Raw genomic sequence first — 27,938 nt, 5'->3', positions numbered from 1 at the left:
GCAGATGCATTTGTATGATGCAGGTGTTCAGTAAGTGCAGAATGAATACAATTTACAGCCTACCAACTATGAATTTATAGCTGAAATAAATATTTGAACTATTTTTAATTTTTTTTCCAAATTACAATTTCAGTGGTGCCATTTTCAGTGGAGTATGTAACACATCCTCTAAAGATTTTTCCAACATTTTTAATAATCTAGTTAATAAATGCACTTGCTACGTTATGTTACAGGGTTATCTGTGACTTTAAAACTTTATTGAGAATGGCTTAATTACAAATAAAAATATATTTATGTATAAAATCCCTGCATGTAAAATACCCCTTCCTTTGCTATTGACATCATGAAGGAAACAGTGACAAAACATTTTTATAAGTATTTTGATAGACAATCTTGTAATGGGAAACAAAGTTTCAGAAAATGCAGATGTTCTGCAGTAAGCTTTTTAATCTGAATTTATGTCATATAAATACTCAAGTCTTTTCACTTGGCTTTTGCTTCTTCCTTTCATCTCTCACAGCTATCTTCCATTTGGCAGCTATAAGAGATCCTGGTGAGATGGTGGAGCTCTCCCGTTGTCTGTATTGGCTTAAACAGCTTTGTTTTTTATCTTTCAGTTTTGTTCAAGTTGTTAAACACTGCGTACCAAACATTTAACAGTCAATATTGTTACATCTATCTCTGCACTTCAGAACACTTAGCATGCCCTTAAGTTCATGTTTTATGTAAAAGCTGAAGATTTGCATTCCCATAACTGAGATAGTAAGAGGCTAAATATCAATTACAAGCCTTCTGTAAGAACTGGTTTTATTTAGCTAGCTAGGCCTGCTCTAAAATAAATCCCGTGAAGTTTAATGGTGTTGAAAAACTACCTACCTGAAAATGCATGGGTTAATGAAGTACTCCATCAACCTGTAGTTTACATACCTGTTAATTAGTAACATAGCTAATACAATCTCTCTAAATCAAACATCATGAATTTGGACTTGGACATAAAAATTATCAGATCAGTAGCCTTCTGGTGATTTACTTTGGAGGAGTTGGAAGGCACTACCTGCAATATGTTTTGTATTTTTTTTTCTGGGATTCTGCTGGTGGCACTAATGTACTGGTTCCACTGCTCACAAACCACATCCCAATTTTTACTCATTTTGCAAGTGTAAGTACCAGAATGTATTCCACCTTCACCACTGATAAGGAAATTTTGATTCAGTGAAAATGTCTTGTCACATACTTTTTGTTCAGAACTTTTTAAAGGCTATTCCATTTTAAATGTCTGTTACCATTTTTAGCCTTTGTACAAAGTAGCGCTCTTGATTCCACTTCCAGACACTTTTCTGTAAGTCAACAGCTGGTAAGTTTTCCCTTAGAAAAATTTTTTACCAAGCTGAAAGTAGATTCCTATTTATTATTTCCACCACTAAATAACAATGTCCTTTTACTGTTATTCCATGCAGTTCCAGAACTTGAACAGTTCTTTTCCTAAAACCATGCCAAAGGTGTGGGATCTCAGTCTTAGGAGCAAACTAGAATTTTGCTAGCTTTACATCAATATTAATGTTTCTACCCACTTCAGCATAGGCAGGACTGGAGATGAAGACTTGTAGGAAGCTGCGATGGATGAATCTGAACTGGGTGGCTATTTCTTACACTTTGCAGTACTCATCAGCAAAGTGATTAAACCCAGGTAATACATGAAAGGATGATGAATAAGCTGCTAACAATTTCACTTGATAATGTCTGAATACAGTAACTCCAACTTAATCCAAATACAGCTATGGTAGAAGAGCTAGAAAAGCTGAGTTCCTGTCTTTTTACTTGTATTCCCTCTCAATTGATTTCAGCTCTTCTTAGAAGGAAGGTCACTGAACTAATACCCATAGGAAAATTTGGCTCAAATTATGATTCAGCATTTTAGTTGCAATCCAGTATATGCTGTCAGATATTCACAGTTTACATACAGAATGTATACCATGAGGGTGGACGATCATTTTCTGTACTTGCTTAGTAAGTTTAAAATTTATATTTAGAATGAATTCTGCAGGAAATGGCACATGTGGGTGGCATGATGTTCAGAGGTTTTTTGCAAAGAGCAATAAAAGACTTCCAGGTACAAATAAAGTATAGTCACTTAAAACTTCTGGGGCAATGCAGAGCTCTGAGCAGTCATCCTAGGGGATTTAGCCAAAAGAAGTCAAGCTTGTAGTAGAGGGGAACAATACCAATAACTGCAATTCAAAATTCAGTGCAGTGGCATAAATGCTAAATCTGTGTAAGGTGAATTTGGTACAAGGGAAGTTTCCTTGAGTAAATGTATTTCATCCTACAATGCAGACAATACTGATGAGCCAGCAAGGCATTTTTTGTTATTTAAAAGTGGTTTAGGTTAGTATTATTTTCCTTCCATGATACCCTGCTGAACCTCTAATCCCTAGATTTAGGATGAAGATCAGCCCTTGATGCTTTGACAGAAAGAGAGAAACAGGTATTTACTGTATTTTTTTCTCCCTGGTTTTGTTTACCTAAACCTATGCATGTGTTACTAAGTGCTTTTTTTTCATGTGTTTAATTTGAAAATAAGCTCAAAGTGAACAGACTCTGGGCCTGTATTTTAAAACTGCTGTCAAATGTGCAACGTTGAAAATGAGGGGAAAATAAAACCCAAAAAACTAAGACATACATTGCAAAATCAGATACATCATCAGGAAAAAAAAGGTAAAGACAGCACTGCAATATAGTCCTATCAATGTCTATAAAGCCTCCCTTGTTTAAGATCCCACTGCATTTCAGGAGCAAGGTCTCTGCAGGGGGAGTCCTGAGACAAGCAGCCAGCTGCCATGCAGACTGCACAGGAAAGGACCAGAAGTATCAGGTGTGGATGTCAGCTGTCTGCGTAGATGAAAAGAATATCTTCATCAGTGCCATAACTTGTCCTGGCTTCCTCAAAGTTACTAATGCTGGTGCAGCATGTTCCTGTTAAAGAGGAACAAACTGTTAGTAAAAATTCAGAAGATTTTGCCTGTGGAAAGCTCTTATACTGGGTCTAGCAGCCTCTACAAAGAAAAGTAAGTAGTATATGGACTGGACCTGTCAGCTTAGGGTTACAGCTTTACTCAGGTAGATCTCTTCATGTCAAAGGCAGTGCTCACGGAAGTAATGCTGTAAATAGGTACCAAATTTGCCATCCTGTTATACTCTCCACACAGGAACAATTCAGCATCTCACGCTAACCCATGTGAAAGCCAAGCAAGTTTGCTAGAATGACTATCTTGATGCCTCCAGTAAATCACAGCAAAAAATGCAGCACTGATTTAATTAACGTGGCAAAACCCCTTCTGACAAATTGGTTAGTGATGCTAGAAATACATGCACACTATTAGGGGAAGTCCAGCTGTGGCTCTGTTACAGACATGTTAGTAATGCAGTGGCTGAGAATCCACCCAAAAGGAACCAGGCTACTCACGGTCAGCATAGGCAGGGTTGTTGTAGTAAATACTCCCTGAGGCTTTGTTGTAGCCACATAACACAATGAAATGGCCCTGATAATCGGGATTCCTGCAGAAGCACTTCTGTCCAATGGGAAGGAAGCAGCAGTATTTGACAGGACTTGAGCAAAGATCACACAACAGCAGGACTGCATTCACTAGGACGATGGCTATGTGACCTTGGGACAGATGGTTTTGGATGTCTTGAACAGTTACTGTGCTGCAAAAAACCCCCCGAAACCCAGACATGCTTATTAACAAGTTTGGGAAAGAGACTGGTACACAATGAAGTGTGTGATGTGGGACAGTACTTATGACGTGCAGCTGGCATAGTTATTTTTATACCACGGGTACAGCTTTTTGCTGTTAAACCCCGCAAGTTTTGCTACAGACAAAGCCTGACAAAACCTCTGTCATTCAAGGCCTTTTGATTTCATTGCTGCTGCTGAAAGTGCAGAGCAACATCTCTAGATTCTGCAGTAATATAACTAACCTTGGAATGTATTAGATGCCCCGGAGAATAGTATTAAAGGAGCTGGCAACTCACTCAGTAACTTGAGATACTTCTGTTGTGGGAAAATCAGAAGTGAAGTGTTCTTAGAAAACCCCTGCTCTTAGAAAAGCTTATCTCTGAAGTACCAAATCTTTATTGACTGAATGGTTAAAGATTGTATAATCACTAACCAAATTTGCTTCTGTCACACAGGAGTACGTTTCTCCCAGTTGCAGTTTTGGACTACCTGATGCTCTTGAGGCTTTATTTCTGTAGTACCTCCTACAGAGAATAAGATTAACCAAACATAACCTATAATCTCATCTGTTAAAAGCTGTCCTTTACTGAGGCAGATGGTGTATTCCATATGCATTAGAAACTCATCCCTTGGATACATTCCAGATGTCCTGGCTGTGTGCACCTCAGGTGCTTTTTAATCTTTTGCAGCGTTGCTTCTCCTCTTTGATGCCCCAGCCTCAGTACTGCACGGGTAGATAACGCCCTCTGTCCCTGCCTTGATCAAGGCCACAATTTTAAGACTGCTAAAGCAAGATGGACTGACTGTCCCTTCTGTCCTGTCACAGCTCTAGTTAAACAGATGGTGCCATAGGGACTCCCTGTACGTTAAGAAGGACACTTAATGATTCTGCTAAATGAAAGCTGCATTGCAGCATTCAAATGCTGTTGTGGCTGCCTGGTACCCTAGTTTCATTCCTTACTCCTAATCATTTACCCCACTTTGACAACAGAGATCCAAATCCAGCTTCACTACAAAAGGGATGCAACTCAAGCTGAACATGGATGCTTTGTTATTTCCCATTGTGTAATATCACTGTCAGTTGTGAAACAATTCTGCAGTTTTCCCCCTTCTCCTGGGGTTGTGGTTCTTTCATGGAGGTTCCTTATTTCATGCTCCCCTTGTATGGTATATTTACTTGTATGGTAGCTTGTATGGTAGCTTTTTCTTTGCATGTCTGTCTAGGAACAGAGAGCTATAATGTTTGCATAGGTTTGGGAACAATGGGTTGTGTGCCCATGTAGCACTCTCCTTAATTCCAACAATGGCCAATTAAGAGTGCTGTAGGCACGCCCTACTGGCTAATTTTAATGGAAAATCAAATTCAAAACGTAAGTCGACTCCTGTCAGCATTGTCAAATCACTTATTCTGTGTCGTGATTATTTTTCCTCGAATTTCATTATTAACTCTTGACGTCCATTTTTTTTTTTTTTGACACAAATACAGTAGAAAGACTGTAATTCACAAAAAAGGCTCAGGGCTTGATTTCAGTCTCTTTCACCAGTTTAGCTTGGTGAGTCCAAGAAAAGCATGGGGCCCACAGAATCTCCAAAGAGAAAGGAAAGAAAACAATATGCTTACCACTTCTCCACCAACACCTTGCAGGCTTTGGCTTGTGCAAAGAGCTGATTCACTCGATTCTCTTCTGTGTCAAAGTGCTTCCTGTAAAAGGACTGTGGAGATAACAGAAGTTACGAACTGGAATGATGTTTACCTTAGGTAATCCACCATTTACCATCCTTGCTAGCAAGGGCCTGCGTAACTTGGAGATCTGACTATGGGATAAGAGATCTCTCCCTTAGTTCACTGGTAACAGGATAAGAGTGCCAGCTCTCATTTATAAGTTTAAATTCACTCCTGTCAGTTACTGCTGTAATTTCTATCCGGTGGCTATTCAGCTGCCTCCATGAAAGAAGCCTGTCTGGTTTGTACTGCGCAGGAGCTTGCATTAGAAGCGCCACCACTACCGCAGGCCCTCATGGGCCCCCTTGTTGGCAGTCATGAAGAGGCCAGGCTCTCACTGGACACAGGGGCTGAGTTCCCCTCTCACCTCTAGAGGTGGTTCTTCCAGGTCAGGGCTGAGGCACAGTGGTGGGCAAAGCGTGGAAGCTAGCACTGCTGCTGCCCAGGCTGAACCTGTTCTGTAGGTAGAGGGCTTCAGTCTCTGAGGCTGTCAAATAGGCTGGAACCTTTCAACAGCACTACATGAAAACTTTTTAAAAAATTCATATTATGGCATCAGAGATATGTAAGATATGTGGGATTGTGTCTAGCCTCACCTTTGGAACGGATTTCTGCCAGTTTTGGCAACAGGCAAACCTTATTTACAGGAACTGTGGCTAACTGTCAGTAACACAGCAGGGCTTTTATAGCATGACATGCAGGGCTTTTAAAACTGTCTGCTGCCTCCCAATAGCTAAGAATACTAACCTGATTTTTGTAGCCCTTGTCCACTCCAAGCGTCTGGGTGCAAAATTTATGCTTAACACCGAAGTGCCGCATTAGGTAGGCCAGGTCAATAGTCCAGATACTCTTTGTTAACTGGAGTTCCTGGATGGCTTTCTGAAATTCATCGTTGTCCAAATGATTCAGGTACCTATGGTATCAGGAAAGGCAGGGGAAGGGAAGCAGAGATCTTAGGGGAAGCAAAATGCATGCTGTAGCCCAAGCCTCCACATCACAGGGCATTAAAACTGAAATGATGGGCTTGGCTAAGAAATAACAACAACAAAAAAAAACCCCAAAACAAAACCCCAACCCACAAAGGAGCCACAAATTGAAGGGAAGGGAAGGGAGTAGGGCATATTTAACTGGATTTATTGCTGACTTTTTTTAAAATTGGAACTGTATGGGTATCTTCACTGTTTTATAGTGCTAGAAGTGTACAGGTGCTGTACAACAGGCAAGCTATACTGAGCAAGTATAGAATTCTGTCCTGAAGGGCTTACAGTCTAAATGTACAAGCATATTAGAGCAAACACAGAAGTGTTAAAAGACTAAAACTTGCTTCACGCAAGAGATGGATTTCAGAAGGAGAAAATGTAAAGGAAGTTGGTAAATATTCAAAGGAGGCTTGTCTTGGGCACTGATGGCGCAAAAGGCAATAAAGGGGAGATGAAGTCAGGAGGAAGCTTGGGACAGATGGCAAAGGGGGCAGAGAGGTGGTTACAGAAAGTTCAGGAAGTCAGAAAACAAATGGAAGTAAATGGAGGGGGCGGGGGGAAAGGACTGGAATTGAGGATGCAGGCCAAACAAGGTCAGATCAGCAGGGTGAGAAGATTAATCTTGGAGGCCAAGTTTTGGGCAGACTGGAGTGGCAAAGAGGTAAAGGGAATAAAGAGGCAGAGGTTACAGTAGTCAAGATGGGAAATTACCAGCACACGGACTAACGTCTTGGCAGAAGGGATGGAGAGAAATGAAAATCTTCTGCTTCATATCTACTAAGTGGACATCTAAATAGGTATTTCTCCTGCACCTAAGCTCATGTTCCTCTGTGGAAGGAAAGAGGAGTTCAGCAGGACAGCTACTAGTTAAAAGAAAAACCAAAACAAAACCAAAAAAACCCAAAGGGCAATACAGTGCATCGTTTGAAGTTGAAACTACTCCTGGAACAAAAGCACTCATCCCACAGCCTGGGGGCTCAGCAGGACAGAGGTGGTACATACTCATAAACTGGGATATACCTGCCCGTGACTTGACAACACAGAGAGGAATCGGGTGAATTGCTGCGCTACGTATCAGTTCTGAATTGTAACCACAGGAAAGAGGGATAGCTTTTTATCAGCTTAAACGGGCCATCCTGCAAAGTTCTTACAGCTGATCAGGTATTTTGCCTCTGTCAAACCAGTCAATTATTCAAAAGGGTCTGAAGTTCATCTTGGTTTATATTTTCCCTTGTTCCTGCTGGAGAGCTGTGCCAGGCCCAAGCAGCAGCAATTCTCCCAGGGTTCCTGAGAATAAGTGCTCTCATAAGGCTAAGTTAAACTCACAGCTGCTTCAAAACACCTCTTCTCCCTGGACATTGCCTCCTGCTACCCCTCCCCATGGGACAGGATCTCCCGCCTATTCAAACCAGAAGAGTCACTTACTGAAGCACCATCCTGGAGCAGGCTAGCCCACAGTCCCAGTGGTACAGCTGCTGAATGACTGGTACTTTCAGCTGGATGCAGTCAACTGTAGTGAAAACACCCCATGGTGAGTAAAACGCAACAGATGTCGATCCACACAGGAACATTTTTGCCGTACCTCGGCATTAAAAGTCAGCTTGTCCTCAGCACTCTAGTTGCGGAAACTTGGGAACGTTTTTTTACTTTATCTGATTGGCAGGTGTTTTTTTCTTTCTTAGGGGAATGTAGGTTTGCTATTTCTGTACAGTTAAGCATTTGGTTTCATATCTTACTCCTGTACTGTTCCATACCTGGATCCTCTGCTCTATGGTCTACTCCGTATTCCTCTGGAAGTTTCATTGTATTCTTTTTGCCAGGGTGACATAACTGCCAGCCCCTAACTATGAAGCTGTATCCCCTCCTAAAAAACAACAGGCAAGGCACAGGTATTCATCCTTTCTCTTGTACCTGAATGTATTTCTATGCTACAAAAGGAGTTAGACCAAACCATGAGAAGACGGACACAACCACGATCTCTAGGCATTGATCTCTTACAAGCCCCACACATTTGAGCCTTTTCTACAGACGTCTTTTTCCTCAGGAATTGTAATTTACGTGAGTAATTTTAGGTTAACAAAGCTCACAAACGGCACCAGTTGGTCTGTTGTATTAACTCCCTCAATAATTCAACAAAGGGAGAGGGAAAAAGAACAATCTCTACCAAAAAGTCCCAGCATACAAGTAATTTCATCCTGCTGGCCTCTGTTTTTATTTTTATAGGGTCAGCAATGCGGTGGTTTCAGTTTCAGAAACGCCCTAACCACTCAAAGGACTTGAAGAGTTGTGCCTGTTACCGCTACTTCAATGTCCATCAAGGCAAGTTAATTAGAAAGGGCTTTTCTCAATAACCTCACCTTTGATCTAGAAAGGACCTTTGAAAAGTTGTGTTCACACAAGGTCAACTACATTAAGATGGGATTAGAAACGCATTTGACATTTGGACTGCTCTAGTTTTGATGTAACATTATTTATATAACTTTTTAGATAATGTTTGTAACCTTATATTATTTTTAACAAAGCTATAGCCTACTGTAGGGGTAAGCCAATATAGATATTCTGGATGCTTTCCAAATATTTTTTCATAGTTGTGCCACTGTTGAACTAGGACTTTGGAGAGTGGCATACCCATTGCTATATTCAGTCTTTTTAGTTAGAGGAAGGTGCTCTTAAGTGTCCTAAAACAAAAATGAAAACCCAGTTCCCAGATTCTCCTCAAACAAGGATCTCAGATTACCTTGTAGTCATTTTTTTGGCACATTATGGTCCTGTTCCCTTTTTGTCAATACCCAGGGTCTCTGTCAGGTCCCAAGAGTAACTGAAGAGGGACATGTTTTCTACGGGAAGGCTTCCAAGGGGAGTAACTTTAATTTTCCTGGATGTCCAGCTTCCAGCCATCCCGCTTCCCAACACACGCAGAGTTCTCCGGCGGTGCCTGCCAGCTGTCCCGCGGTAAGGCACAAGCCGGCCCGTGCCGCGGCTCTACGTAACACTGAACCCCAGCTCGGTGCAGCCAGCCTGCCGGGGGGCCACCGCGCTGCCGCCGGCGCAACCGGCACCTTCCCGGCCCCGGGAGCGCAGAGGAGGCCCCAGGACCTCCCAGGGGGCCCGTGAGAGCCGCCCGCTGCCCAGGCCGTGCCCGGCTCCCCCCCCCGGAGCGCCCAGCGGAGGGCTCGCCTCTGCCCCGCCGGCCGCCCGCGAGGAGAACGGCGGCGGGAGGCGGCCGGGGCCGTCCCCGCTGCCGCGGCGGGGCGCACTCACCTGGCGGCGGCGGCTCCCCAGGCTCCCGGGGGCTCTTCATGGCGGTGGCGGGGCCTGCCGCCCGCTCACTGCCGGCCCCGCCGAGCCGGCCCGCGGCGGCCCGACATCCCTCGGCGCGGCGCTGGCTTCTTCCGGCCCCGGGGGCGGGGGCTGCGTGTGGCCGGGCCCCGGGGCGCCTGCCCCGCGCTGGCGCCGCGGTGTGTGGGGCGGTGGCCGGGCGTGGCGGTGGGCAGGGGCATGACGCGGCGGGCGGGGGCCGCGGGGCCGCGGGCTGGGGTGCGGCCTGGGGCGGGCGGGGAAGCGCGGGGCGCGCCGGTGGCCAGCCCTGCCCAGGGAGCGCGGCGGTGCCGCCGGCGGGACGGGGTTGTCCCCGGCCGGCGGGACAGGACTGCGGCGGAACCGTGGTGCCGCGGCAGCGCGGCCCCAGGCGCCCGGGGCGGGAAGGGAAGGGCAGGGCCCGTCCTGCTGCCACAGCCGCCTTCCGGTTCCGGCGCGCGGTGCACGGCGGGAAGCTGGAGGAGGCCATTAGGGGAGAGCGCGGGCCCGGGCTGCGGCGGCTGGCGGGCGGTGAGTGGTGGGGGGTCGGCCCCGAGCGCGGGGCCCCGGCGCGCCCCTGGGAGTGGCAGCGTGCTTCGCCTTCTCCGGGCCCTGCGGGGGAGCGTCCGGTCCGCCCCGCATCCCCTGGGGCCTGTGGGCTGGTGCGGGCACCGGGGCCTGAGGGGGTGAAGCCGCCTGCGCAGGCCTCGGGGGGTGCGGCGGGCCGGGCCCGGCCCGGCCCGGCCCTGCCCTGCCCCCGGGGCAGCGCTGAGGTGAACGGCCTTTACTTGAGGGAGGACCGGTGGCCGGGGCTGCGGTGTGTGCCAGTGGAGTGGCTGGGCTCCCTCGTGGTGCAGCCCGTTGGGTTCTGCGGTGTGCGAGCCGGGCAGGCTGGCAATGCCGCTATGGGCGCGCCTGGGGCTCGTCTGTGTGAGGCGCACCTGGTGGCATGCGTGGTCTGTTTGGTGTTTACAATTTCCTAGGTCAGAAAAGACCTGGAAAAGACTTAACTTTTGCTGGGTTTTTAAGACTCCTTTTCGCGCGGGCATTTTTCTAGAGAAAATGTATTATCAAAGCATATGGTGTGCTTGGGCAAGAGAGTCAGTGCTTTACACTGGGAAAGATTATAGATTGTGTAGATAAAACCTAGTCTACAATTTTCTCATCCTTTGTTCTCTTTGTTGTCTCAGGTGTAGAGCCACAGCACTGCAACCATGTCAATTGGAGTGCCAATTAAAGTCCTGCATGAGGCTGAAGGCCATATTGTGACATGTGAGACCAATACTGGAGAAGTTTACCGAGGCAAACTTATTGAAGCTGAAGACAACATGAATTGTCAGGTATACCTGCTTCAGAAGGATGGAGGGAAGGCTATCTGATCTGTGCCTGGGAAGGCTGGTAGCTAGCTTATTGGCAGCTTGACTAAAAGACTATTGCTTTTTAGTCTTGGAATAAAGGAAACTACCGCTACATATACGCTGTCTTACCATAATGAAATGGATTCAGGATTAGTGAGCGCTCCATAGAGACCAGAGCTTATTCTTCCCAGTTTTTGGGTCAGATTGGGCATTCCTGATGATAGTATCAGAATTCTTAAGATTCTGTTCTGTGAACAATTTTTCCTGCTGGGGTTCTTTATTTAAAGTCAGTGAGCATAAGAATGAAAAAACCTTGGTTTTAAAATTTGAAGCTTTTTTTTATGCATGCTATTTTAGTTATCCCAAGAGGGCTTAATTTTGATGGACTTTAGGCAAGTTATTGTTGAAATCAAAATGCTTCCTTCTAGTTAGGACTAGAACAGCTTTATTACAACTGATCCAATACGAGAAAGCAAAACTAACAAAGGTAATAAAACTAACTTGAAAACTGGAGAGAAAGTCCTGGGCCTGCTTGAATAGTGGCAGGCATAGGAGTATGCTTAAGTGGTCCTGGATGCCTCGTGTTACAACTCCAGTTGAGGAAACACTATGCTTGGGAAGTGTTTGCTTTGGTACTTGAATCCTGGCTGTATATTCTGTAAGCAAGAGAAACAGGAATTCAGAACTGTGCTAGAGGCCTCTGTGAGCCCTGACTAATCTTTACTTTCTTTCCAGATGTCCAACATTACAGTGACATACAGAGATGGACGAGTGGCACAGCTGGAACAGGTGTACATCAGAGGTAGCAAGATACGGTTTCTCATTTTACCAGATATGTTGAAGAACGCTCCTATGCTAAAGAGCATGAAGAACAAAAACCAGGGTTCTGGGGCTGGGCGAGGAAAAGCAGCTATTCTCAAAGCTCAAGGTGGGTACAATTTATTTATATCGTCTGTGTGGTGTCTGTTCATCTGTTGTCCCCCTCCATTTTGCTGTAGAAGAGCTGGAAACTTAACTGTTGCTGAGGACACATAAGCTGTAAGAAACTGAAAGATTACTGGCTCATACACTGGTTTTCTGTGTATTTCATCTTATGGTGGGAGTCAAGAAACTGTCCAATTACCTGAATATATAATATTGATGCTACTGTAATTTAGATATAGTGAGTAGTTGTGTTAAATGGAGGCTTTTATATAATCTTTGTCTTCTGTCTTCCAGTGGTTGTGGCCACTGGCTGTTTGGAGTAGTGAGGGAAGGATGCAGGTGCTGTTAAGCTTTTGTAGAAGAACAAATTCAGATGTATTAAGATGGTACTTAAAACTACTGGGAAACTAATTATTAGCCACTATTTAGTTCACTCTTGTTTGTACCTTTCCCAGGGGAACAATCTAGTTATAACAAGATTGGGTAATAATGGGCCACAAAGTCCTTGGTTAACTCTAGCAAATGCAGGAAGGTTACACAGGGGAGTAACATCTGTTGAAACATATGGAATTCTGTTGCAAAACCTTGGAAGAGTGTGGGGTTGTAAACCTCTTGGGCTATACAAATTGTGCGTCAGTTCAGAAGGAGCACAAAGCATGTGAATATTCACTGCATCTGATCTAAGTAGCAAGACTGTGTAACCGTTAGTTCTGGTTCTTCTTACAGAAAGCTTTTGCTGCCATACCGCTTTCTGAACCTTCCTAGGATAGCCTTGTTTCCTTGCCTCTAAATCAGAGGCTTTGAGTGTTGTTTGTGGTTTGCTTGTCAGTTGTTGAGATAAAAATGCAGTTATGTCAAATTCATGTCATCCCTGGTGTTTTCTTTCTTCAGTGGCTGCAAGAGGAAGAGGCCGTGGTATGGGCCGTGGCAACATCTTCCAGAAGCGAAGATAATTTTGGTCTTGACAGACATGCCTTTTTTTTTTTTTATTAGGGAGTATTAACTTGACTACATGTGCATTGGTATCAGCTTTGTTTAATAAATATTTCTGACAAAAACTTGTCTGTTCTTACATGACAGGACTCCTCTTGGGCAAATACATTGTAGGTTGATATCAAACTTAAACCAGCTTTCTCTGGAAAACGGTGGACTTATATCTGGATTTGACTACTTTGTATTTGTATAGTGCATTGAATTTAAAGATCATGTTTCCTTTTTCTTGTGTAGTTCTTTTGTCATTCATTCTCCAAAGAATTAGAAGGCTTTCTTCGTGTAGAATTTTTAGTACTGTGTTTTAAAGCATGCTAGCAGCTGCATTTATGGAAAATGCAGCTTCCTGAGAAGCAAAGCACTGTGTTCTTTTGCTTTATATGGACCTACATTAGATAGAGGCCCATCTTCAGATCTGTACATTGAGCTTGTATTCTTGTGTTTCTTATTTTTCTCTTTAGATACGGGGAGAATTTTTCCTTAGGAACACACAACTTTGATAGCCTGAGTCTATATTTGCAGTGAAAAATTCTGTTCTAACTTTCATGGTAGTTTTTCCCTGTGCGTGGGGAAAGAAGAGGGAATATACAATAGGCATTTTCAAGGATAAAGTTGAAAAGTTTTGAAAGGTGCGGGTGTATGGGAAAAGTCTTTCACATGGTTAGCCATTACATACACTTCAATACAAATGCTGATCTTTTGAACAAAACTTAGGATCAACTTTAGCTTTTGGTCTTAACATCTATACACAGTCCTAAAGATCATCAGCTGATCTGCACGAAGCCAAACGCATTGATAACTTCAGTTTATTTTGCTAAAGGTATAGTGTGGTTGTTCTTACTGACTTAAATGGTTGAAATGTTTAAATGTAACGCTTCTGTACCTAATCACATACTTGCAAACGATCAATTTATCGGTCTGTACATGTACAAAATAGCTAGGCCTTGCTTTTCTGCTCTGATGCTGTGAAGACTCCCTTGTGTGCAGACATGAAAGTTGAACTAATGTATTAATTGTTAAGTTGTAAATAAAGCTGTTATTTGGTCTCATGTCACTAGAAAAACCCTGCTACATGTTCTTCTGGGTTGTAATGATGCTAAATATTTTAATTAGAAACCTCCTTAAAATGTGTTTAAGGTATGCTTGAACTTAGCGTAAGATGACACCACAATGTGTTTTTTTTTTTTTTTTTTATAGTGGAGACTGAGGAACTTGTCCAAAAGACAAGACAGTTTTCACAAAGCCCTACTTCAACATGGCGTGAGTCATGTTCATATAGCAGTAATGCTTTCCTCAAAACAGAATTTTCAACTTAAAATGAGCAATTTGGGGCTTCAGGAACGACATTAAACATTTGCTTGTGGAAGCATGTCATTCTTCAAATTGACAGTCACCTGGACGAGAATGGTGACCGATACCAGTTGATTAGGTAGTTTCCCTCTGAGAGCGGATCTGCATAAGATAGAGGCAAGTAAAACTGTACTGGACTATGCAAACTACAGCCTTTAATCACTAGTAGTAATAGCTGTTTGTACTGTTTGGAATTATTTAATTGCTTTGGTTCTAGCTCTTACTGTGGGAGTGAGAGAAGACACACTTCAACAGAATTTCCTCCCCATGCTTAAGTAAATGCTTCTGAGTTTCAGAAGATTGTTTTGAGAAAGACCATCTCAAAAAACATGGTCCATTTTGAGTGTTCATACTAGATGCCCACTGAGACTGATGTTCTTTAACAGACAAAGGAGAAAATCATTCCATCCTGTTGGTGTATCATGAGATTCATGTTAAGAATTGACCTGTTTGCTTGTAATATCTCATGCTGTAATGCCTGGGATCTCTGCAAATGGGTCGGTAGGTAAGAATAGATATTTCTGTTCACATTCACTGGCTTTGCTCATTGCTATATGCTGACATACAAGATGTCTACTTCCCTAGTTGGTAGTATTATGGCTACTTGAAATGTCTTTTATTTGCAGTCTTTTAACTGGGTTTTATTGCTTTTACATCAGGCTTGTGACCATGTTGCTAATCACGTGAGAATTTTTGTGCAGTGGAGTTATGCTACCATCAACAGGCAGAACAGGAATGGCACCGCACATGGTTACTTTCTGTATAACTTATGTCAGGTATCTGCTGCAGGATTTTATAGGATGATTCTTCAGCTGGAACTGCCTTCTCTTCCAAAGCCAACACCTGATAGAAACCTGAGATCAGTTAGTGCAACAATTAATTGCCATAAACATAAACTGGTATAGGATGGAGTGTGTGTTGAAGGATGGCAAGCTGTTCTGCCTAAAAGTGTCATCCTGGCCAAGTGAGTGATGAAGTAAGTTACTGTTACCTTGGTTAATAACAGGAGAGACCAGAGGCACACTCACAGTTTGAGAAATCACTGTGCCAGAATTCTTTTGGGTCTAGCTTCTATTGGGTCTCCCTGTAACCTCTCGAGGAAACTTAATGGTGAGGTTTGCTGCATCTTTTTTTGCTGGGACTACCTGGTACTTCCCAGCACTCAAAGCTCTGCTTCCTTTTTTTTGTAAAGCCTCCAAAAAGAACTATTAATATGTAGAAAAGGAAGTAAGCCACAGATGGGGACTTGACTAAAAGTATTTTTTGGAAGAGAGTCAACATTTTGGTGAGGCTACAAATCTGGCCCATTGGCTTTGTGTCTCACTGTTTCCTTCTGACTGTTAAAAAGCATGTAGCCATTTCTGAAGGTTACATGCTAACTTCTTTTGCAGAGGGCAGGGAGAAATGGCACCATGTTTTGACCATGGACAGCTACTGGAGTGGCAACGGCTTTGAAACACCAAGGGGAACCCTAAAGCGTATAATGGTTAAATGCTATTTAAGCAAATCAAAGCTGCCTGGCAGCAGCAGGTTTGTGGGGGATTGTTTCCACTAATGATGATTGGCTTACCTTTTCTACTATCTTAAAATTCCTGTTCCTTCTTCCTGTGCAATGTCAACCTTCTGTTCACTGAGATCCCTGCTCTTCTCTGGAACAGCTGATGTGTGTGTTCAGCAGCACTGAAGGGGAGGGGGGACGACAACCATCAATTTCATAAAGAAACAGTAACCCTCCCCAGTAGGTCTGACTGATAGAACAAACTCTGCAGTACTACCTGCTTTAAGAAGTTTCTAATCCTTCTGATGCTTCTCACCCCTTGTATTTGTGACTGGCTACTGAGCACACAGCAAACTTTTTTTTTTATTTTTTTCTTCTGACCAGTGTTGCTGTACCTTTTAGGCTTGATTTAAAACATGTAACATCTCTAATCCTCATCAGCTTTGAAGAATATACTGGAGTTTGCATAAATGAAAAGCTTTGCACTATGAATTCAGGTTGAGGCTGAGTCTAGGATGAACTGTTTAGCCTCTGTAGAAAGATACTGTGAATTAGTGTTGAAAAGTTGGAAGTTTCACATTGTAGAAACTGAAGTGCGAGCCGAGACAAGCACACCACTTAGCAACTTCTGACTAGACTCACTGACACACTAGTTTGTTCCAGGCTGCTTTGAAGATCCTATGTGCAACGTGTCTACATGTGACATCCCCTTACAGTGTGAGAAATTGGAGCAGGCTGCCCAGGGAGGTGGTGGAATCGCTGTTTCTGGAAGTATTTAAAAGACGTGTAGATGTGGTGCTTAGGGACATGGTTTAGCGGTGGACTTGGCAGTGCTGGGTTAACGGTTGGATTTGATGATCTCAAAGATCTTTTCCAACCTAAATGATTCTGTGATTCTATGACATCCTTCTAACAAATGATGTCTCACCCACTAGATGGCTCTGTCGGGAAGAGAATGAAATACAAGAAACCAGTACCCTCTGGAAGGAAAAATTGCTAGAAATGTGACTTCTACAAAACCTATGAAATCAGTGCTATTACAAACTCTAGCATGAAAATACTCAGATTATCTTCTCTCCTCTTCAGTGTTCCCAGAGTGCTGGCTTCACATGCACCCAAGGTATCCCAGCTGTTGATTGATACTGTATGTTTCCTTGGTATTGGTTAATTGGGCATGACGTGCACTTAGCTAGGTTGTGCAGATTCCTCCAGTTCAGCAACTTAAGTGATCTGATTCTCTGGGACAGAGGAAACTGAATAGATGTGGCTGACTATTTTTAACATCTGCCTATATTTTTCACCCTTTAAAAATTTTTTTTTTGTTGGTCACAGACTGCAGCATTTCTTTTCTTTCCTTGCCATTGCTTTGTGTGTGGGCTTGTAAACCTCTTCCTGTTCAGTGGGTTCAGGGCTCCCATTAGCTTCCTGCTTTTGACCGAGACAAGCTACTGGCCTGAAGCTTTGACATGAACTTGCCCCTTTGATATCATCAGTGTAGATGCCTTTGAAGTACTCAGTGGCACAAAGAAGCTACACTGCAGCCATGTAAAATGTGCGGAGAAGTGCAGGCAGAAATTGACCCAGGCTTCCTGAGTCAACACTGAGGTTGTGCTCTGGTAGAAAAACCCAGGACAGAGCCTGATAATAGCAGAGGAGAGTTAAATGGCTGGGGAAGGTGTCACTTGAAAAAATTTCTTTGCACAGAACTGTAGGATCTTTCCTCACTGACCAGGTGTTTTCATCTCATATATGTGCAGTTCTGCTCTCCAGGTGTGTCTATTCAATCCTAAAGCTGTTTTTTTTTTTTTTTTTTTTTTTTAGTTCACTTTGCAAGGGTACTCTGCAAAATATCAGCCTGTGAGTTACTGTGTTATGACTGAGAGAGGCTGGGAAGGTGTGCTGCGTAGCTGAGATAGGTGGTTAAGCTATGGTGTCTCTTCTCTGAGTGTAATTATATGCCATGTTGTAAAACCCTGTTCTCAAGGGTAACAGAACTTGGTTTATACCCACTCTTAAAAATTGCAGGAGAGGCAGCAGCCTCTTAATCTCTGCCAGTGAAAGGCAGAAGTAAAAGGATGTGGCCTGTAGATCTCCCATGCCCTCCAGAAAATGTCTTTTAGAAGGGCAGAATGGAGTGGAAAATTTCTGGTGCTAGTAGTGGTCATGGTAATGTCCGGACTGTATCTCTTTGGTACTTAAGCTTCACAGTGAGCTTTCATTTAAAGTAGAGATGTCCTATTTCCTCTTGCCAGTAAAATGTGAGCAAGGGTGGAAGGCTGTCATCCCAGTGGACTAATGATTTGGTAAAGTTAGCAAAGGGTGGAACTCTGAGGTCTACAAGAAAGTGTCAATGATTTGGTTTCTTATTTCTCAGCCACAGGTCAAAATGGAGGAGGGGTTCTCCCAGGGTTGTTTCCTTCCTGACAGAGGCAAAAATTTAGATCTGGACTTGCATCTTATTGCAACTAAGCTGATTTTGGTCAGTAAGACCTGGTCTTCCTCCTCTCACGTTAGATAAAACTAACATTGTGGGACCCTCCTGCCTTCAGTGTTTCTTTGAGAGGCAATATAGATACACCACTTTGTATCGGTCCAGATACATGGTCCAGAACAGCCTTGAAACAAAAGCTGATATGGGCGGTGTGCTGCAGATGTAAGGTTATACTGTTCTCTACCTACTCATCCACTTGGGGACAGATCTCGTGGACAGAAGAGCTACCGTATGCTGGTGCCTGAAGTAGCCAAAGCAGTGCTTGTCTGCAAGTTGCTTTCCCAGATCAAGTTGCATTTTAACTGCTTCAGGTGTCCTGTTGTTGCCTGGTCCTGTAATAATAGTTCATGTGTCACTTCATAGTGTCAAAAGTACTTTGGAGGTAATGAATAAGGAAGTGCCACCCTCCCCTGCTCATGCTAAGTGTCCCTCAAAGACTAGGGTGTGGGGTTATTTAACTCAGTGTGAAGGCTGACATTAGTGTGCAGTGTGACCATTAGGTTTGGGGTGGGTTTATTCCATCTAATTCAGACATTTAATGAGAAAAGTATTTTGGTTTTGTGTGTGAATTGGTTGTTCCTAGTAGACAAGCTATTATTCCTGGAACAGGACCAGTCATTGCATAAGCAAGTATTGTGCAGCCTTCTGCTGCTCAGCAGAGGCTATCAACGTCTATGAAAAGTGGAGATTTTCCAGCATCATTAATTCAGGGGAGAATGTTGAAGCCCTGGCAAAGAAACAGATTGTATCCAGAAGATGTGTAGTTATGCTGCGAGAAATGAAAAGAATGGGAGAAAAACACTATTATTGTTCTTTTGTTTAGTGGACTGCTTGCAGTGAACATTTAATTTGTTCATTTTCCCTTGCCTGGGGACTTAAAATCTGTTGTCTGGTTGGGGGTTTGCCCTATTTCCAGCTCAGTGGAGAGATGCTAGTACATCTACTCCAGAGCAAACCACTGCTTGTTGTGAGGCAAAACTCCTCACATTTTATCCCACAGTGCCTAAAACATTAATACTGGGACCGAGCACTCAGTGGGAATATCAACAGCATTGGGCCGGTGATGCAAAGGGAAGGCAACGGGAATGCCTGGATGTGCCAGGAGATGTTGTGTTTTACAGAACTGGCCCTTTAGCTTGTTCATGGCTTGATGCCGCAAAGTGGCTAGCCGTTGCTTTCATGTGTTTTTCCTTACAATACTGTTACAGGCTATAAAGACATTGTCACCTCACATGCCACAAAGAGGTTCAGACCAGGATTTGAAGACAGATTTGGGCCTGCAACTCCTGCTGAAACGGTGCTGGGCACCTAAGTACTTTTCAATACTTACCCTTAACTGACTGCCCTAACAGTGTCCCTGGAGCTCAGGGACAGAGTCTCCAGAGGCCCAGTGAGTGCTCTTAACTGCCAGATCATCCCAGAAGTGATGGGCTCTGAGCATTACCTCCTGCATCAGTTTCCTGTTGAAGAGTAAGCTACTTTGTGGTGGCTTATTGAAGTGGATACTTAAGATACTCAGGCTGCTTTGCTGGAAGTCCCCCAGTGGCATCTGGAACAGTGCAGTTTTGTGTTTCTGTTACAGCTGTTTTGTACCCTTTTTTCTGATTTCTCTGCTCTCTTGCAACAAACATCAATACTCCTTGTTAGGCAATTCCAGGAAGCTGAATCTGTGCTATCTTGATTTATTTTCATCCTCCTTCCTTAATTTAATCCTTAAAGGACACAGACTGGTGTTCCCTTCTGGAGAATAAGAGAATGTTACCTGTAAGTTTTTAACAGCTGCAGGCACAATCCCGCTGTGGATTCCTGTGCTTCTGGCAAACGTGTTTACTCACTATAGGTAAAACTGAAAAATGTCTTTATGGAGAAGTACTTTTAGGGAAAGACATGAGACTCTGAATCTGGAGAAGAGGCTACAGTGTCTGCCTGTGTTCTGGAGGTTTATAGGCAAGTTGCTTGACAAGATAGTCATGCTACTTTCCTTACAAGGATAGGGGGAAGGTCAGGGGTTTGATCCACTGATCAAATTATCTTGGTTACTGTGGTAAGAACACCTTGCAAAATCTGTCCAGGTGCAACTAAAGATGATGATTAGAGGATTAGGCTTATTTATAATTCTCCTTTCAGGAGGCTTGGTTCTGTTTTCAGGGTAGAAGCCTCTCCACCCCACTTGGCAGAAGGAAACAGACCTCTGCAACACAAATGTGCGTTGGCTTTGTATTCCAATTTTGAATGTGTTGAGTGCAATGAGTCTATTAATAACAAAGAAGGTACTTCTTGTCTGAAAGTAGGAGCTTTCAGGGTTGTTGTGTTTGGGCTTTTGGGGGAGAGGGAGTGAATTTTTTGGGAGGTTGGCAGAATTTGCCTGCATTAGAGACACAGGTCAGGCCAGAATTGCTATGAGCCTACAGCCTCAAAGAGGTTTGGAGTACTGCCACTGATGGCCCTCAGCAGACATGCGTGAAGCTGAGAATGTGATAATGCATAGACCCGTGTGGTGGCGGCATTTTAGGTTGTTTATTGATATGTTTACCATTTTCTAAAATTTCAAGTAAACTACAGGGTGAATAGTTTGGTTTTTTCCCCTGACACAATATCTAGCTGAGAAACAGAACTCAAATGTGCAAATTTTTACTCTTCTATAACAAAAACCTGTTGCTGTTTGTCGATTCACCATCGAATAAGCTCCTTTCTGCATAAGTCTCATGTGTCTCTGGAACAGCTCCACAAGCAGCCTTTTTGAAGAACGCTATATAAAAGTGTGCATCAGAGACCTCTTCAGAACCAGACATCATTTTGCCTGCAGTCCTGTTCACCTCTTGCTTTTGAGGGCTATTTGGATACAGCAGTAGGGAACGCTGTGGTTTGGGAAAAGGAGAAGTGGATGTACACAGAGGAAATGTTGCTTCTTCCTTTTCTCTGGGTATTTGTTAGGATGTCCTATCTTTGTTTTGTCTTTTCCCTATGACCTTTTTTTCCTAGTTAATGAACCAAATTTGACATGGAGAAAGTGGATGAAGCTCTAGGGAACTCATTAGAGGTTTTTCATGTCAGAATTTGACTCCAAATACATGAAGTCTAATCTTAAACCTAGGTGGAGATTTATACCAAGAGACATGCTGAAGCCTCAGCCTAGAGGCTGTTGGGAGGGTCCAAGTAGCAGCCCTCACTTTAGCTCTGCATCCCCATTTGGGCCTTGCTTGTAGTGTGTGTTTCAGCTCCCTCTTTTTGGAACATGATCCTATCCTTAGGCTGAAGCTAATGCTATGGGACACACAGATTCCCCCAGTCTAAGGGTTACACTGGGGATAACTAGCAGCAGCTTTAGCTTGACTTTAGCACCCTGATCCCCAGTCCTACTTTACATCTTGTCTCCCTCTCTCTCACTGAACCCCAGCTCTGGTGATGGCTCCAGTTGTTTTATCTAGTGGGGGTCTCCCCGGACAGGCCCAGGGCACCCACCCAGCCACTCTCTCGCTCCCTCTCCTCAATAGCGGAAGGACAGAAAATAAAATTTTATTTGATAAGCCAAGGCAGGGGGATCACTTACCAGTTACTCTCACGGACAAAACAGACTTGACTTGGGGAGAATTAATTTATTGGTAGTTAAACTAGGTTTGGATAGTGAGAAACAAAGTAAAGCGCCACCTTCCCGCCCCTACCTTCTTCCCAGGTTTCACTCCTCCACCCCTGACTCCTCAGCCCCCCTCGCAGGAGGGGCAGGGGTGGGGGCCGGGGCCACGGCCGGGCCGTGCAGCGCTGTGCCGCGCTTTCCCCCTCAGGCTGCTCCCGGCGGCGCCATCTTGGGCCACGGGTGCCGCAGGGCCCGTCCCTGCCCCACCCTGGTCACCTCACGGATGCGGGACACTGTGTACCCGCCGCGCATCCTCCTCCTCCGGCCTTGGGGTTGCAGAGATGTTTCTCGCATTTTTTTCCTCGCTTCCCTCTCTTAAATACATTTTTCCAGAGGGGCCCCACCAGCTTTGGTGCGGGGCTGCGCGGTGCCAGGCGGCGGGACCGGCAGGCACCGGCTGCGGGCAGCAGGGACAGCCCCCACCTCTCCTCACAGAACCCGCGGGCCGGGCGCACCTCAGCGGCCCTCTGGGGGCTGTGCCCTTCTGTCCCTGCGCGGAGGAGACGAGTGACCACCCAGCTCCAAAGCTCCTGCCCAGGATGGCAAAATGGCTGCCCTCATGTGGGACAGCAGAGGTTAGTGGTTAGGGATTGTGTTTTTCTGCCTCGGCTTAATTTCTGCTTGTTGAGGGCCAGCAGGAGCGGCAGGCCGGAGCCTTCCTCCTACTCGAAACAGGGTCTTTCTGCGTGTTACCACAGGGGAGTCCCTATTACCGTCGTCTGAAAACCGCCAAAGTTTGGAAAGGCGGTGAGCTCTGCTGATTTGGTGGCAACTCTGTGAGCTGATAATATTGTTAAAGGACATAAATAGCCCAGGGATTAGCAATGCAAAAACCGAGCTGCGTTTTCCACTGCTGACCTTTCAGTTCAGAAGGTGACAAAATGGCCGATCGCTCCCGTTGTCCCCGTGCTGTTAGCGGTGGGGAGGCAGGAGGTTCAGGGGCTGCCAGTGACAGGATGTGCACAGGCACAGGGCAGCCCTTTCTAAAATACTCATATTCATACTGGAGATGAGGGACGGGCCAGCCCAGGGCTGAGACTGGGGTGAGGGGACCTTACAGTTGGAAACCCTCCGGGCTGTTGCCTCTGCATATCTCGTTGCATGTCAAAGCAGTGCCTTTGGTGTCTTCCATTTTGTGCTCTTTCAGTTGTGCTTCCTGAAAAAATAAAATCCCAAAAACCTGTTGGTAAAATGAGCAGTTTGAACAAAGCTCCATGCAGAAGTCTGACACGGAGACCCAAAGCAGCTGCTGCTAGCCTGGGAAAGCACGTTTTTCCAGTTTTCTGTGCCATGTTTGTGCTTGATGAGACCCCCTGTGTTTCAGGGGAATTACACAGGTTGGATAAGGCCTGCGTAGTTATTCGATAGCTTTCCAGATGAGACCCCATGTGTTTCAGGGCAATTACGCAGGTTGAATAAGGCCCCTGTAGTTACTCCATAGCTTTCTAAATGCTTCTCATCATTGTGTCCAACCTAGGGCAGCTTGCCTCAAGAATGGACTGAGAGGCATAATCCTCCAATCCAGGAAGTGGAGGAACTGGCTGATCAGTAAGCAGCAAAGTATCCAGCCTCCAGCCTCATGGCATGCCCTGCATGCAGGCCGAATAAACCTGATGCTGTAGAGAGAAACATCAATGTTTTGTGGTTCACTTGCTTTTGAGGCCAGTTTGGATGCAGCAGGGGGAGTGCGGGCTTTGGGAAGAGGAGTCAGTGCGTGTGGGAGAAAAGCTGACTTTCCTCTTCACTCTTCTCCTGGGGGGAAGAGTTACTGTGTGGTTATTGTGTTTTGTGGCTATTCTGGTTTTGAATCAGCATCACTGAACCGGAATACTATCAAGTCAGAGAGGAACAGAAGAGATTCATAATTGAGTACTTAGTGTCTCAAAGTAGATCAAGATGCAGTTATGGCTTCCTGGAGCGCTGGCCTCAGCTAAGAATGTTCCGGTCTATTTTGTTTTGTGAACTGCCTCTTGGCAGCCTTAAACCAGCTATTGCATCTATTTCCAGAGCACTTGTTTAATGCCAGTAAACTGCAAAACAGATTCTCTTGTCAGTTGATAACCGTCCCCAACTGCTCAGAGCTGGGGTGGCCGGGCTTTCTGCCAGCTGCCCCCGAAGGCTGTTAGTGTTGAGATAGAGTAGTGATAGGAGTTTGTATTGAGACACACCGTTGCCTCTTCTGACCACATGCACAAATGTGGTGTGGTGGTCGACGGGGTGATGTCTAAAGGCAGATGTTTAATCCTCTTGTTTGCTTTCCTAAGATGAAACAATTTATATTTTGGCATGTTTGTAGGCAGCTGTCCACTAATGAGCCTGTCAGCCTGCCCCAAACAGTGCAAACTCCTTTCATGTGCTTGTGATGAGGAATAAGTTGAAAAAAGAGCCTTGGCAGTGCAGAAGTGAAGGACCTTGACAGGTTTTGAAGCCTGTGAGATAAAAATAGATCAGACAAACCTCTGCTTCCAGCTGCTTTTAGCATCCTTACCTCAACAAAATGATTACCAGTTATTTAGACAGTCACAGAAATGAGGGAGGCTCGTGGCAGCCTCGGTGCTATGCATATGCTACCTGGAGCATGCTAAGATGGTTACCCTGGGTTTTGTAGTCAGAGGCTGGGGTAAAATACAGGACGGAGGAATGAGGAAGGTGTTGTCCACTGAGGTAGGGAGGGAACAAGTGCATTTCTGTTTGAGTAACTGAAAAGATCAGGACTGTTCCTTCTTCCCTCATTACCTGCAGTGCTGCTCAGCATCGCCACATATGTGCACCTCCCTGTGTCTGGGCTTTGCAGGCTGGCTCTGCTAGGGTTCTGCTGCTAGTCTGACCCCACACAGAGCCCCAGCTGACAGTGCTCACCAGCATTTTCAAGTGAGATGCTACAGGAGGCCCTGGGAGCATGCAAGAGGTGTGCTGTGCCAGGTAGGAAATTGCCTGCTATGTGGGGTGCTGAGTAGGAGGCTGCTGTCAGCACAGATTGGTGGAGATGAGAGTTCACTGTCTCATGCCCTGCCGCTGTGTGCTTGTAGATCTCAAAAGGGACCAAGCAACCCCAGGAAGAGGAGGAGGGTTTTCTAGGGGTATTTTGTAAAGCCTGGGAAAAATAAGATGGTGGGGAGGTGTGGCATGGCTTTGCACCCAATGACCTCTCTCTCCTTCCAGAGGACTATTTTGAAGGTTGTGCCTGAATAGCTCACTTCAAGATCTATTGTGAGACTGATCACCTGGTGGGAGGTCAGCGGTGGGGAAGGGGCTGTGATACTACCCTGTGCAGCCACAGCTTCCTCCCTGCCACACGACATAGGTCCCATCACAGGCTGACCATCTGCACCCTGCAGCACGGAGAGAGAGCCTGGGAAACTGCAAATAATGGAGATAGCCTGGTGTATGAGTCTTGATACTGAGGTGTGTGCTGCTTCAAGTAGCTGAGGGTACAGGCCTGTGCCAACAGGTACGGTAACTGAGGAGAGTATTCAGTATGACAGGGATCTGTTTCTACTGCTGTGTTCACTAGCAGGAGACAGAGGCTAACTGCAGGGCAGGCATCCCCTCATTTAGAAGCTTAACTAAGCTGGTCCCTCTGGGTATCTGTGAGACCTGAATTAGCAGCTCATCCATTTAATCCCCTTTGAGAGCTCTGAGCTTTCTCATTCAGTGCAAGGAAAGGCTCGTTTGGGTTGTGTCATCGTCTCTGGTTTGTGAACTCAGCTTTTATGAAAATGGCTTCCTTTGGATTTGGGGCCACCAGGCCTGTTCCGTGAGCATGCATCTCATCTGTAGGGGGGGCACTGGGGTCTGGAGATGGATGCACAACACTGTGCTCTCATAGAAGCCCTCACCTGCCAGTCCAGTCAGGGGCTGGCAGGGAACAGCTTGGGTGTGCTGTGATAGTTTCTCCACAGCTAAGCTGCAGCCCATCGGAGTTCATCCAAGAAGCAGTGGCATTTTCCTAGGCCAGGACCTCATAACTTGCATTTGCATGTATTTATTCACATCCAGTTCTCTGTGGGGAGGTTTTTGTGGCAAAGCAACCAAGTGCATATGGAGGAATAAACACAGGTCCCACAGCTGCTCATCTGAACCAGTCTGTTTCAAGCCATGCTTCATCTCCAGCTCCTGGAGTTGCCAACTGGGAGCCACGCATGGCCAGCGATCGGCACAGAATTCCCTTGCAAGGGGCTGAATGTCTCATCTCCATTCTGCTGATCAGTACAGCTCAGACCAAAACCAGGACTTTCAGCAGGGCTGGAAACAGGCTGCACAGATCTTCCCTGGGGATGGGCCTCTGCAGGGGAGAGCTGCATCAGTGGTGCGCTGCGTGCTGGGGGTCTTGCCTCATTTCACAGGCATGCCACTGTTATGGGAAAGCTGTGAAGAAGCCTTGATGCAGAGCTTTACAGGGACAGTGCTCAGAGCTACGGACTGAATGAATGCTCAGCACCTCTGCTCCCTCTTTCTAGATATGTTACTGACTCACCAGGTGGCTCCAGGCCTTCATTTAAATGCTTCATGCCCCAGTTTTTTTCTTGGCACAGAGTGCTGCTCTGCTCAGACTGTAAGAGTTTAAGCAGATCTTGCTGATGTCTGAAATGCTTCTCATTTTTGCTGAAAGGTATTTTGGAAGGAAAAGAAGAAAAAGAACAAATTAATACCATCTCTTCCACAGCAGGGGAGGAGACCAAGGGCAGAGCCCAAAGAGTGCTGGTGGATGCTGTTAAATCCAGTTAGTGGCCGGTCACAAGTCATGTTCCCCAGGTCCCAGTATTGGGGCCAGTCCATTTTAAAATCTTCATCAATGATCTGAATGAGGGAGTCAAGTGCACCCTCAGTAAGTTTGCAGATGACACCAAGCTGGGCAGGAGTGTTGATCTGCTGGAGGGCAGGAAGGCTCTGCAGAAGGATCTGGACGGATGGGCCAAGGCCAGTTGTATGAGGTTCAACAAGGTTCAGTGCCGGGCCCTGCACTTGGGTCACAACAACCCCACACAATGCTATGGGCTTGGGGAAGGGTGCTGGAAAGCTGCTGGGTGAGAAAGGACCCAGGGATGGTGGTCAACAGCCTGCTAAACATGAGGCAGCAGCATCCTGGCTTGTATCAGAAACAATGAGGCCAGCAGGACAAGGGGAGTGATTGTTCCCCTGTATTTGGCACTGGCAAGGCCTGACTTCGAGTCCTGGGTTCAGTTTTGGGCCCCTCACTGCAAGAGGCACATAGAGGTCCTGGAGTGTGTCCAGAGATGGGCACCAAACCTGGTGAAGGATCTGGAGAACAAGTCTTATGAGGAGCAGCTGAGGGAACTGGGGTTGTTCAGCCTGGAGAAAAGGAGACTCAGGGGAGATGTTATTGCTCTCTACAGCTGCCTGAAAGGTGTTGGTCTCTTCTCCAAAGTAACAAGCGACACGACAAGAAGAAATGGCCCCAAGTTGTGCCAGGGGAGGCTTAGATTGAATATTACGAAAAATTTCTTCATGGCAAGGGTTCTTAAGGACTGGAACAGGCTGCCCAGGGAAGTAGTTGAGTCGTCATCCCTGGAGGTATTTAAAAAGACGTTTAGATATGGTGCTTCGGGACATGGTGTAGTGGTAGACTTGGCAATGCTGGGTTAATGGTTGGACTTGATCTCAAAGGTGTTTTCCAACATAAATGATTCTATGATTCTTACAAGATACCACACTGAGAAGGGAAAATGGGTAGTGAGAAGAGAGGTAGGCGGTGACCTCTTGAAGCAGTATGGCCGTTACCTCAGTAATAGGGATGGCTGCTTGAGCAGCTCTGGTTTGCCTTTTGCAAACAACCTCATGTTCCTCAAATACATTCTTTGCTATAGAAATTACTCCGCTTCTCCAGATTCACCAGCATGTATCCGGGTTTCAGCTGGGATAATTTTCTTCTTAATAGCTGGTGCAGTGCTGTGTTTTGGATTGTGAGAACAATGTTGATAACACTGATGTTTTTA

The 27,938-nt window shown here is 45.3% G+C and overlaps 2 protein-coding genes and 1 long non-coding RNA gene across 3 annotated transcripts; 2 read left to right on the top strand and 1 right to left on the bottom strand.

Moving 5' to 3' along the window:
• Positions 1 to 222: 222 nt before the first annotated feature.
• GUCD1 (guanylyl cyclase domain containing 1) lies at positions 223 to 10,226 on the bottom strand. The gene is made up of 6 exons (XM_055794608.1): positions 9,701 to 10,226; positions 7,865 to 7,949; positions 6,207 to 6,372; positions 5,358 to 5,449; positions 3,464 to 3,705; positions 223 to 2,973 (listed from the first exon to the last, which is right to left on the bottom strand). Exons 1-6 carry the CDS (start codon positions 10,224 to 10,226, stop codon positions 2,882 to 2,884), a joined length of 1,203 nt encoding a protein of 400 aa, XP_055650583.1. The 3' UTR covers positions 223 to 2,881.
• LOC114011034 (uncharacterized) lies at positions 7,843 to 9,008 on the top strand. Its single transcript, XR_003552770.2, has 2 exons — positions 7,843 to 7,970; positions 8,663 to 9,008. It is a non-coding gene; the product is annotated as an uncharacterized LOC114011034 (long non-coding RNA).
• SNRPD3 (small nuclear ribonucleoprotein D3 polypeptide) lies at positions 10,136 to 14,071 on the top strand. The gene is made up of 4 exons (XM_055794612.1): positions 10,136 to 10,267; positions 10,927 to 11,076; positions 11,830 to 12,022; positions 12,910 to 14,071. The coding sequence occupies exons 2-4, from the start codon at positions 10,951 to 10,953 to the stop codon at positions 12,969 to 12,971; spliced, it is 381 nt and encodes a 126-aa protein (XP_055650587.1). The 5' UTR covers positions 10,136 to 10,267; positions 10,927 to 10,950; the 3' UTR covers positions 12,972 to 14,071.
• Positions 14,072 to 27,938: the final 13,867 nt, after the last annotated feature.

This window comes from Falco peregrinus, chromosome 2 (assembly GCF_023634155.1).
Source record: "Falco peregrinus isolate bFalPer1 chromosome 2, bFalPer1.pri, whole genome shotgun sequence".
NCBI classification, from domain to species: Eukaryota; Metazoa; Chordata; class Aves; order Falconiformes; family Falconidae; genus Falco; species Falco peregrinus.
The sequence above is the reverse complement of the archived record's forward strand: the minus strand, read 5'-3'. Positions and strand labels throughout refer to the sequence as shown.